Source organism: Bombyx mandarina, chromosome 04, assembly GCF_030267445.1.
Source record: "Bombyx mandarina strain Sakado chromosome 04, ASM3026744v2".
In the NCBI taxonomy this organism is placed as follows: domain Eukaryota; kingdom Metazoa; phylum Arthropoda; class Insecta; order Lepidoptera; family Bombycidae; genus Bombyx; species Bombyx mandarina.
The window spans coordinates 9,355,444-9,368,842 of NC_143211.1; the positions used below are offsets into that span (position 1 = coordinate 9,355,444).

Consider the following 13,399-nt stretch of genomic DNA (forward strand, 5'->3'; position numbering starts at 1 on the left):
CTTAGAACTTATATCTCAAGGTGGTGGCGCATTTACGGTGTGGATGTCTATGGGCTCCAGTAACCACTTAACACCAGGTGGGCTGGTAGCTCGTCTACCCATCTATCTAATCAATAAATAAATAAAAGAATACAATGCGCCATTGCCATATAGAAATATTTGCAACCATGGATAGTACGTACGGTAGATTTCCTCAATTACTTAACTCTATTGCTTGGAGGTTTTCACTAACACCGTCCAAGCACCGTCGTCCTATCCATTGAGAATTATTGTTTACCATTTGTTTTCGTGCTTTTAATGCCATACAATCCGTGGTCTTGGACATTTTTCCTATTTGGTTTAATGCATAAAATATGTAATTGGTATTATTATATTATTTTTTATTATAAAGCATGTGTGCATCGGGTCTTGCCTCATAGAGAAGTTTACGTTCAGTAAAAAAGCAACAAGTTTTCTCAGGACCCTGGGAGGGCAAGTCCAAGTCGATTAGCACCTGAGTCGGTTTTTTTTTGTTTGTTTCCCATACCTATTTTTAGTAGTCTAAAGAGAGTCAGTAGGTATTACTCATTTTCAGTCAATTTTATTGATTTTAATTCCTACAACTCAAGATACCAAGATAGATGGCACAGTTAAACATATAAACCAATTAACTAAATAAACGTGCCTCGCCACAATACTATCCAGTAAACATTCTGTGTAATCTGCTAATCAGTTTCAAACTGTACTTAAAACTAGCGTTGTACGCAACCCTTGGTATACCTCAAAGTTTTCATTTAGTCGTATGCCTATTCATCATTTTGGCATACAAACAAGAATATGTCATATTGTAAGTAAAGTTGTCTTACTTTAATATCAAGAATACACATCCAATTTACTATTTACACAAATAAATTTTCCGATTTCATATTCAAAATTGAATATAATATTTAAAAAGAAATCTGAAATTGTGTCCGCTTTAAAAATATTGTAATGTTTCGTAATTTAGACCTGCAATAAAATTGTAATATTATAGATGATAGGCACGTAATTCTTTAGTGATTCACTACAAGTAAATAATGACTATCAATAACAATAGCTCATTTATTTCGAAACAACATCATTATTATAATAATTAAGCTACGTATTTCTTGATAATAACGTCAAAAGTCAGAGCCTAAAAATTTTTGTATACGGCACACCCTAATTTTATGTTTTCTAAATTGGGTTAGTGGAAATACTGTGTTAATATCAACTTCACACTATTACTTTAGAACGTGATTGTTTTTTCAGATTGCCGCTGTATATTGTATTTGCGGAGCACTGGCTAGGGAAGCTGCTGAGGCAGCAGAAGGAGAGCCATCATTAGAGCTAATCACAGCACCGGCTGCTGCAATTGCTGACGTCTTACACGAGGAGCCTGGATCATGGATCGCCTCTCATGGAGGATGGGTAAAAACTATAATCTTAACACAATATACGACCTCTTGTGAATGCATACTTGACTGTGTATTAGCCAATTACGAACGTAAAGAGTCTATTTCAATACATTCCTTTAACATCAATGGCTCTAATAACAATAACTTTTGTTGTAGAAGTCACGCGTATCTATTGTGATTCACAAGTACAACATACGGTACGCATATAACAAAAACATACAAAATTGGGTCATTTCCTTTATGTGATACTTACATTATTTTAGGCTCGTACAACAAACACATCTTAGAAAGTCATGAGTGAATAGTAAAATTTAGATCAACCATATATGTATATCGGTCGATATACATCAGATCGTCAAAAAGCTTTTACTTGGATTAATTTTAGTCAAGATGAATGCAATAAAGTTTTATTAGTCTAGTTTTAAAGCTATTATGAACGATTAAGCCCAGGTAATTATGTAGGTAAGTAGCTAGAGACAAAGAGGTAATAAAGGACGCGCTTAGTAAAAAGCCTCAGTTTAAGGAATTACAAGAAGTACCTACTGATAAAATAAGTCGCAATAACAAGTTTATTTTTTAACATGTACAATGAGCTCCACTATAGTGAATGTATAGCAAAAACATAATTGATAATTAAAATAGAACATTAACAGATATGACAAAAACATTAAAAAGTAGAATTTAATGTTTTGAGGAAAATATACGAAAATCAATATCGCATTGGATTGGACATAATGTTAATATGCACATTTGCTTTAACCTGTTATGCTAAGTATAAATTATGATTATGTAGTATAATGTAGTATAATAATAGTAATATAATAATACTCTTCTCTATATTAATAATATTATTATACGTCTTCTCGTTTAAATGAATACATACAGATTTACATTATACACATTTCTATGAAATTAGAGCACGAGTGTTATACCAGTATAATGAACAAAGATAATTTTAATTCATGTGTTTATACAAAGTGTGTAAGTATCGTTCCAAATAATGAAAACAGTAGTAGACCACTGTTTAACAGCATAAAATGAAGTTCACAGAATTAATTAGTCTTTAGGTTTGAGGAATTCGCCGGAATTCCGCTTATGCTTTAGGAGCGATAAACGATCCATTATTGAGTCTAGCGAGAATAAAACGCCTTGTCGCTTAACATCCCGTCTCTGAAAGTCGGATGACACAGAACTCAATCAAGGACGTGGGAGGACGATGGGTTTAGCGTAAAGCGCATTTTTTTTTTGCTTAGATGGGTGGACGAGCTCACAGCCCACCTGGTGTTGAGTGGTTACTGGAGCCCATAGACATCTACAACGTAGACGCGCCACCCACCTTGAGATACAAGTTTTAAGGACTCAGTATAGTTACAACGGCTGCCCCACCCTTCAAACCGAAACGCATTACTGCTTCACGGCAGACAGGCAGGGCGGTGGTACCTATCCGCGCAGATTTAAAAGTGGTCCTACCACCAGTAATTACGCAAATTATAATTTTTGCGGGTTTCATTTTTATTACACGATGTTATTCCTTCACCGTGGAAGTGAATCGTGAGCATTTGTTGGGTACTTATTTCATTAGAAAAATTGGTACCCGCCTGCGGGATTCGAACACCGTTGCATCACTTCAACACGAATGCACCGGACGTCTTATCCTTTAGGCCACGACGACTTCAATGTCGTCTTCGTCGTCGACTTCAATGCATATCTCCACTTAGACCTGCCTCATGGGACGATGGACTGGCGGTTATCGGTGTCACGACCACCTGGTCTATCGATCGGTGAGCTATCCGAAGTCCATCTATATGAGAGAGATTCATTAGACAGTCTGTTTTGTGATAGGATGTTCATTGGCGGACATGACATTTGACTTTTAGTTGCTAAAAAACATATATTCGTTGAGACTGTTATGTACTTATTTGTATTTACAGTTAAACCAAAAACAATTGAATATCTGTCCGAACGTAGGTTTTGATACCTTCCGCCTTTCAACAGTCACGCATGTAAAATGATTCAGCAACCTAGCTGCGTGCACAGTCATTGTTCAAATTCAAAACTATTATTTTAAATTTCAGAATGGACTAATAGATCGTCTGCGCGCCAGCGAACGTGATCATACATCGGAGAAGAATTTACGTTTTATGATTGGATTCTTCGTGATTACCTTCTTGACACTGCTGCTGTTTCGATGGCTTTTACATACTAACCCAAGTTACGGCGACTCATATATAGTCTAATATTATTAGAATGTCCAAATTAAAGTTTATGGGTATATTTATTAGTTAATTAAACATTATCTAAATAATTTATGAACTGCGTAATGCTTTAAATTAGTACAATTTATGTCAGCTATTTAATTTTGTTTACCTTAACTTTTTTACTTACTACTTTACCTTTTCTCAGCCTATTGATAACTTTCTAAGCTGTAGCTCCATAAAATTCTTAATTTTCTTCCATTTCCTGTCTTTATAAGCAAACAATTTATGAAATATTTAATCAGTATAATAATAAAACTTTGACTACAATATTAAATTTAAGGACTTATACTGTAATGTTTGTATTCGGCACTTTCACATTAAACGAAGTAACTTCGAGCGCATTTCGCATTATTTTAATCTTGATGTTTCGGGTTGCCATTTAGCGAAAATACCGCAAAGTATCTATACTAATATATAAATCTACAGTGGTTTTACGGATGTTCCGTTATAACTACTGAACCATGCATCCGATTGACTTGAAACTTGGTATCCATGTAGAAAATACATGTACTTAATAGATAGGCTAATATTTATAATAAGTGTTGGACTCCATACACCAGTTGCGGGCGTTAATGATGAGAATCTTAGTGAAGGTGAGAAATAATAAAGTTAATTTTAAATGCCCAGCGAACCGGACGGGTACAGCTATCTTTAATATAGTTATTGAACGGCTTCAGTATAGATGAATTGAATAGAAGATTACGATTCTGGTTTCTACAAACTAAATAGGTATCTATAAAAGACCTAGTTCTTTCTTTCTTTCTTTTTCTTTTTTTTAACGAACCTCGACCCATCAGGTCATAATGTGAATGCTTGCCACCGATCCTTGATGCATGAAGTCGGAATCTACATTGCATCGTATGATGATGATCCCTTCAAACTGAAATTCATTACTACTTCACGACAGGACGTTGGTAGGGCTTACAATACGCTCTACCACCAATATTCATATTTCGTATTTTTTAGGTTTTGATTTTAATTACACGATAATATTCGATAACCCAGAAAGTCATTTTAAATGCGTATTTCTTAAATTATGGTACCGCCTGCGAAATTAAAAAACCGGCATAATCCAATCACTTGACAAGAGTAAACCTTGCGTGTCTTTTAAACTGCGGCTGGTATTTTTAACGATTGTCACCTAATTTAAAATTATTTTAATACGCTTTTATTAGCTTCAGACGTATGTATGTTTGTAACGGAATCTTTGAACACGATTTTGACCCCCTTCAAAACGTCGGATTAACTCGAAATTTGGTATACTAATTACATTTACTAACTTAAATTGTGTTGTCGCCCTCAAGTTTGGGGAACAATTTATTACGCTCTAAGTATATTTAGGACTCTGAATAAATCGCTCTGAAATCTACAAATTTGAAAGTTTATTACTTCAACTACCCATAGACATACCCTACTAAGTTTCTCGCCGGATCTTCTCAGTGGGTCGCGTTTCCGATCCGGTGGTAGATTCTGCGAAGCACTGCTCTTGCTAGGGCCAGTGTTAGCAACCTACATGTTAGGTGAAGCTGAAATACCCTCTCAAGGCTATCAGCATAAGTAGGAGAAAAAAAAAACCTCAAGTTTAAGAAACTACCTATTGATGATGATTTGTTTAAGTAATGTGTTTAAATTCAGTATTTTAAGCAGTTTCATTAAATGCTTTTTTTTTTCAAGTTTCAATTATTTTTAATGATTTTTCACCTTGATATATAACACTATATCTTGAAACCATATTACAGAGCATCTTGATTCAATTTTATTTCTTGACAAGATGTGGGTACAGATAAGATTTCAATAAAGTGTTATCAGGCGGCCTACACTTAAAAATGAGGTACACTCTCAGTTTCGTTAATACAACATCTATTCTATTCTCCGAAACAACATGAGCTCCTTTCAAAATGCATGGAAAGTTTCCGTTTTCTTTTTCAATTTTCGCCAGCTGTTGTTTTAGAGTAACATTTTTTATAGTACTTAACTGATTCTTGATTATTTTGGATAAGGTCGTGTTGATTCCTTCAAATATTGTATTGGGCGAAAACATTTTTTGTACTATATAAATAAAAAATGCCGTAAATCTATTTGGTTGTTCTGTTTGTATCTTTTTTTTTTTTTTATTGCTTAGATGGGTGGACGAGCTCACAGCCCACCTGGTGTTAACTGGAGCCCATAGACATGATGAGACGTAAATGCGCCACCCATCTTGAGAAATAAGTTCTAAGGTATCAGTATAGTTACAACGGCTACCCCACCCTTCAAATCGAAACGCATTACTGCTTCACGGCAGAAATAGGCGGGTGGTGGTACTACCCGTACGGACTCACAAGAGGTCCTACCACCAGTATTTGTCTGATTTTGATATCATAAGCACATAATAATTTACAACAAATTGAAAACAGTTTCTCGCTATTTCTAGTACTATTTTCACACTATTTACTTTAAATTATACCTACCTACAATTTTTCTGTACGCCGAAAAAAATTGTAACATTTTTGGACCTATCACAATATCAATAAAAGCAGGATATAATTAGTTCAAGCGTTTTCAGTACAGGAAATTTGATGTCAAAGATGATGTTCGTTCTCATCGACTTCATAAGCCTAAAAACAAATTACAATTTTTGAGAAAGTGAAGCAAAATCGGTATTTTGGTAATATAGCTGAATAACCAGAGGCTGAAAAACTATGGTTAAAAATATCTTGGATTTATGTATAAATAGAAAAATACTTTTCGGCAACCTATTAATATTCAAATTTACCTTTAAAGTTTCGAAAACTATAGCAGCGAATGTAATAAACCTAATTAGATACAAAAGTTTAATGCATACAAGTTTCACCCGATTCCTATACTAAACGAATTAAACGAATATAATTGTAATGTTAAAGTTAGCAACTCCTAAACACTGTTCAGCTACTTTTAGGAGTAACTTTCGTTAGGTACTTGACCTCTGAATGCTAGAACAATATACCTCCACTGAAAAGTACCTACTAAATTAAAGCAAAAAGCATATATTTATTGAGCTGTATATAAATCTGTTATTCAAGTTCTTATTTCAATAAAAATATAGTTATTTTTTGGTGCTTGTAATAGTTTTATTGTTTCAATAAAAATGTACCTAAATGACACATGTGTACCACCTATTGTCCGGTACATACATTACCAATTTTTAATGAAAAATAATCTTTAATTACCAAAGCTTTCAATCAATTTTGTTAACCTTAGTTTATCCTCAAATGACGTCATTATTGGATTATTCAACGAATACACATCTACATTAATTAGCCAATATTTTTATGCACTCTGCATACATACAACTTAATTTTTTTTTTTTTGTTGGCCTTGTAGGCAGACGAGTATACGGCCCACCTGATGGTGAGTGGTTACCGTGCCCATAGACTTCAGCAATGCCAGGGGCAGAGCCAAGCCGCTGCCTACGCTAATACTCTCCACAAGCCTCTTTTAAAGAAGGACATGTCATAGCGTTCGGGAAACACCGTGGAGGGGAGCTCATTCCATAGCCGGATGGTACGTGGCAAAAAAGACTCTGGAAAGCCACTGTCGATCACCGCAGTGGCTCCAGTAGTATGGATGAACTCTACTCCGGTGGCGGGCGTGCGATGGTAAAAACGAGATGCCGGTATCATCTCGAACAATTCCTTAGAGCACTCCCCATGGAACATTCGGTACAAAATACAGAGGGAACCGAAGTCCCTCCGCAGACCCAAAGGTTCCAAACGATCCGCGAGAATGGGATTATCGACGATCCGAACGGCCCTCCTCTGTATGGAGTCAAATGGAAGAAGCTGGTATTTGGGAGCCCCGGCCCAGAGATGGGAGCAGTACTCCACGCGAGGCCGGACTTGTGCTTTATAAAGCAAAAGTCTTTGCCCAGGCGTGAAATACGCTTCGCTCTGTTGAGGATTCCCAGCATTTGGACGCCAACTTGGCTTTGCCTTCCAAATGACTCCGAAATTGGACATCACTCGAAATGTCGACCCCAAGTATCTCGATACTCGCGGAAGGTTGCAGGGATACTCCTTGAATTGCGGCGCCCATGACAAAGGGGTCCTTCTTCGCAGTGAACGCGCAAACTTGTGTTTCAACGGGTTGAATTGAACTAAGTTCGATTCACCCACTCGGAGACTCGCCCAGAGAGTTCTCCACTTCAGACACAAGTTTTGATCGTCTCTCTTGCATCACGCTCCGAGAAAGACTCTGATTTCGCTTAAATAATTTTCATGCAATAACGGAACTAATAAGAAAAAACAAAACTTGGCTCAAAGGTCTTGTTACCAGGCTAGAAAATCATTTTAAGATATTACCATAAAGTTATGGAGGGTAGAGGTAAGGAAACCGTCTGTTTGTGTGTGAAAAAGTGTCCGTTAAAATCTACTAAATAAGGGTGGCGCTACAGTAGCAACTGGTAAATTTAAAAAAAGGCACTGGAAGTTATTAGAATAAGATAGAAAATAAAAAAGGACGAGAGAACTGTAAGCACTACAAAATCACAAAAATTATTATAATTAAAGCTGATAAGAAGATGCAATCGATGTCTCCAAGTTTACCACAGCAATATTTTAGGTTATATTGACGAAATTAGTTTGGACTACGTAAACATGTGAGGCCTTGTATATTACACTGTCACTAACTACGCTAGTCATTAAATAATTAAATTTCCTAACTCCACATACTTAATCAGTTAACAACTGCTCAATTCATATCATACCTGTGCTTAAGCTAGCGCCATGCAAAAAGAACCGTCTCATTTGGGAGAAGCTTGAAAAAGTGTCCCACTTTCAGTACTAAATAAATAAATTCTAAGAACTTTCAGCGCCCTTTTTAAATTTACCTGGTTGCTACTGTAGCGCCACCCTTATTAGCAGATTTAACGGACACTTTTCACACACACAGAGACGGTTCTCCTTGCTATACCTCCAGGTTCTTAGAAAGAAAAAAAAAATATTATATGACATTGGCTCACTGAAATTGGGCCCTTTTTATTTTCAGATTTTTTTTATTTAAATATTTGTTCGTCGTTTGTTCGTTAATGTTCGAGTGTAAACATTGTTTGTTCGTCTATTATTTATTATAATTAATTAAACAAATGATCACCCTTAAGTGGGTCCCCCTTACTAGACATCTTTATTTTATCGCTCAGATTAATTAATTTTGATCAATTATCGTTTGTTCGACGACTATTGTGATTGTCGATCATAAAAACAATTAAATTCCCAATTATTAATTATTTTATATCTAATAAGCAAAACATGACCTAACCCCTACATTGCGCATGAGCCGGTTTTGTCAGTCAGCTCAGCTGTCAATGACCGTATTTACGTGGTATTTACTAGCGTTTTGTTAACAAGTGCGTTTATACTGTCTAATTATTTCTAAGTAGATCAAACAAATATTGAAAACTACAACAATAGTTCAACAAAACAATGTCAGTGAAGACGGCCAATTAGTCGTTAAGTACGATTAGCGCGATTTTAATAAACTCAGTTATTTTTAATGATATTGAATATTAACAAGCATATAGAAATTTCAGTGATTTCTAAGAATATTTAGGAGTACAACTTTCGTGTTAAATTATACATTCATTACCATGCAATAGGACATCGTTATGATACTTGTATTTATAATAAAATTAATAATTGCTAAATTTATTACGTAGTTCAGAAAATGTAAATGTAATGCACAGAAAAACTATTTTGTTGAAATGATAATTATTTATAAGTTGCAGGGACATTCAGTAAAAATTCATTTAATATGGAAGAATAAACTTACAAAGGCTAAAGATGACACATACTCAGGTTTTTTTAAAATAAAATTCTGTTTATAGAGTATATATATACTATATAATTATATACTATACTATATGTACTATACGCAATGTAGCGTGAGGTCATGGTTTGCTTATTAGATATAAAATAATTAATTATGGGAATGTAATTGTTTTTATAATCAAACAATCACCAATAGTCGTCGAACAAACGATAATTGATTAAAATTAATTAATCTGAGCGATAAAAATAAAGATATCTAGTAAGAGGGCCAACTTAAGGTGATTATTTGTTTAATTAATTATAAATAAATAAAAGACGGACAAACAATGTTTACACTCGAAAATTAACGAACAAACGACGAACAAATAATTAAAAATTAAAAAATCTGAAAATCAAAAAAAGAGGGCCAAGTTCTGTGAGCCATGACATTGATAGAAAGATTAATGTCACAGATTAAATTTTGCGGCAATGCCTTTACTTCATCTGAGCAACTGATAACATCCTCACCTTGAAAAGCGGCGACATTTTCAATCAATTGATAATAACTACAATGCAATACAATTAACAAAACTACTTAAATTGATCTGTATTTTCTAAAAAAAAACATTACAAATTAATTCTTAATCAAAGCCTAGTCCAAAAACCTCTGGCGGTGATCTGTCACTGCTGTCAGGTAATTAGAAATTCATGAGTAATCTATGAAAACACGGGTAGTCTATGGATCGGAAGACGACAAGCTGAAAGTTGAAACAATTGAAGATATAATAGGTACGCATAAACAAACAACAAATTAGTCATTGTTTGTGAAACTGCATTAAATTTACTGTAAAAAAAGAGAAATTTCTTAGAGTTAACTTAATTTGCTTCAAATTTCAATAATAACTTACTACAAAACAGCAATCGTTGAAGAAAGGAATCATGAAAAGGATGTCACGAAGTGGCGCTGCTTTAAATGAGATGTTGTACGCGAGCAAAAGAGATAGATATATTGGTTGAATTTGGCTGTCAAAGCCATTATTACTTCGTACATACTTATCCCAATTTTATGAATCAAATATTGTTTTTGTACGACTAAATGAGTGCTCCGTTCATGATTGCTACCTGTACATATATGCTATAAACCAAAATTCATATATAATTTTGTAGAAGGCATCCCATCGAAATATACCAAGTACAATAACATAGTTTATATACATTTCAATTACTACCCTTTCTGTAGTGTTTACTATTTTCCAATTTCAGATGTAAATGAGAATAACGATGTTTTATCGTGAAAATAAATATACTGTGTTGTGATATAAAAATAAATTATTTGTTGGTGTAAAAAATATATAAAGCTCCAATGATGAAAAGTACTTTGCCAAAAGACAAAATACCTGGCAAAATGAGGATCAGAGCTTTCCCTGTAAGTATTCTATTTTTGTTATTGATAATTAAAAAAAAATAGGTTCATTGAATTAATTGTCACTATTAATATGCTTATATGTTCATTCCAACACAGTAACAGTTTTGATGTTCAACTTTCAAACCAATTTGTTTTATTAGATAGTAATAATTTAACTCCCTATCATCACCATCACCTTGATGCTCTAAACATACAGGTAGACACTGGTCATAATTGAAGAGAATTACTTTTCTTATCTAACATGTCATTGTGTGAATGTGTATTTTTGTTTTTCACACAATTATCATTTACGATCACTCCTAAATCATAATTGTTGATTAAATTAAATGATAATTAATTCATCTAAACTTATAAATGAAAATATTTAGTAAAACATATGCTAATACATAAGCTTGGTTGGTTTCAAAACATGGCACCTTATTAAAGATAATGAGTAAAGTATAAAGATCATATCCATTTTAAAATCCCTTAGAGATAAGACAATTCATTATATTATATTTTCAACCCAAAATTTAATGTCATATTTTATTTTACTGTGTGAAGTACAGTTCCTACTCTACAGTTCAAATTGGTATATTTTATGCAAAAAATATATTTGTAGTTAATAGTTATTAATTCAAATATAGGGAATGTGGTTCTTTTTTGGAATATAAAATTTCAAAAGTAATCATTTTGGAATGTATAATGTGAAGATATTTAGCAATATTTTTTCTTTAAAATGTAACCAAATTCTTAAACTCTTTGCATTTTAATTATTTTCATTTCCATTAATGTGTCAGATTACTATTTTTGACATAAGAGTGACATAAAAATAAATGAAATTATTTTCTACAGATTTATACATTTTAGATTATTGATAAATTATTTTTGTAAAATGTTTTCATCTGTGGTTTAAAATGTTTATAAATAAAAATCAAAATGATTAGAAAATTTAAAGTTTGGAACTTCTCAGAGCCTTACTACCAAATGTATCCAGACACTTGGGTCTGTTTTAATTAATCTAATTATTTTTAATCTGGTTTTGATTCCTTCGTAGATAGTTTTTGCTTTTTTGCATATTAGTAATGGTTGAATATAGAATAAAACAATAATAAATATGATAATTGAAACTTTAATTTCATGTCTCATGGTGAATGGTGAATTTCTGGTTAGATATCTATTGGCTTTGGTACCCATTTAATATCAGGTAGGCTGTGAGCTTATTCTCTGATTAACAGCAAGAAATGAAAACAAACTTTTAAATTTTAGTTAATTGTATTTAAATTCACTAAGTCAAGTGCTGTAATGCAATTATATTTTTTGTGTAATTCAGAAATCAACTAGTGTGCTTAAATTAATTTTTGAAACTATCCAAGTCTGAGTCTTTTAATGAAACTGACTATCTATAGTATAAGGATATAAGCAGCCTGAAATTCCTTGTCTTCCTTTGTTTGTTGGTAATTTATGCACATCATATTAAATGACAAAAGATAATGCCTTAGCATTTAATCTTGTATAATATTGTCAGAAAAATATTATCTTAGTATAAAACTTGCATTAAACATTGTATGTCAATTATTTTAATTATATATTTATAGTTTAGTAGTTGTAGAATAAATTAATAATAAATAAATAATATTTACTAACAATCACGCCACGTTAACTGGTCACGTGCTAAGTTCGTAAAGAACTTGTGTTACAAGTACCAGATAACGAAAATAACAATATTTTTATTATACTCATACATATATTTAATATACACCCATAACCCTGGAAATACATTTATATTTATCATACAAATATCTTCCCTTGGCGGGATTCGAACCCACGACCCCCTTGTGTAGTGACCATGTCACTTACCACTACACCACGGCCGTTTAATGTAGGTATAGGCCGTGTAATGTAGGTATAGTTTTTTGAATTCACTAAAAAAACTAGAAAAGAGATGTTAACATTCTTCAGTTTTACTATCTTCTAATGGGGAAAACATAACATCTTAAATCTACACTCTACAAATAAGGTTAAGATAACATTATTTATTGATGATATATCTAGTGACTGTGTGCATATGTGTCTGCAGACATATTATCTCACGTTTTGTCCCATACAAAAAATTATATTAATGAAATTTTCCTTAAAGATAAGAAGAAATAGTAGCAAATAAATAATATAATACAAATTGAGCATTTTGTTTTAAGAAGAATAATTTGAAAGAATTCCTAAATGTTTATTTTTGACTGACTTACATTACAATGAAATATATATAAATAAAAAAATAAACATTTTCAGATGACTATGGATGAGAAGTATGTGGAGCGTATATGGAGCTTGTTAAAGAATGCCATACAAGAAATACAAAAGAAAAACAACTCTGACTATCATTTGAAGAGCTTTACCGTAATGCATACACAATGGTACTGCACAAACATGGAGAAAGACTATACACTGGCCTCAAGGAAGTAGTCACTCAACATCTTGAAACTAAGGTTTATTTTTACTCCTTTTGGATTTATTACTTTGAGGCTACTCTAATTTCACTAATTAATGGGATTTTCAATT

At 33.0% G+C, this 13,399-nt stretch overlaps 1 protein-coding gene and 2 long non-coding RNA genes across 4 annotated transcripts in view; all 3 read left to right on the top strand.

The window, feature by feature from the left end:
* The window catches only part of LOC114252875 (uncharacterized), a 55,366-nt gene extending 51,352 nt beyond the window's left edge, over positions 1–4,014 (top strand). For both annotated transcript variants that reach the window (XM_028187553.2, XM_089740313.1), the window contains exons 5-6: positions 1,270–1,428; positions 3,491–4,014. In XM_028187553.2, coding sequence (XP_028043354.2) covers positions 1,270–1,428; positions 3,491–3,652 — 321 coding nt within the window. In that variant the 3' untranslated portion in view covers positions 3,653–4,014. The remainder of the gene's footprint in view (positions 1–1,269; positions 1,429–3,490) is intronic.
* LOC149503123 (uncharacterized) overlaps positions 1–6,751 on the top strand; it is a 33,997-nt gene extending 27,246 nt beyond the window's left edge. The window contains exon 2 of the long non-coding RNA XR_016325796.1: positions 6,000–6,751. This is a non-coding gene — a long non-coding RNA (uncharacterized LOC149503123). The remainder of the gene's footprint in view (positions 1–5,999) is intronic.
* Positions 6,752–10,085: 3,334 nt separating this feature from the next.
* On the top strand, positions 10,086–13,322 carry LOC149503124 (uncharacterized). Its single transcript, XR_016325797.1, has 3 exons — positions 10,086–10,224; positions 10,699–10,861; positions 13,130–13,322. It is a non-coding gene; the product is annotated as an uncharacterized LOC149503124 (long non-coding RNA).
* The last annotated feature ends 77 nt before the right edge of the window (positions 13,323–13,399 follow it).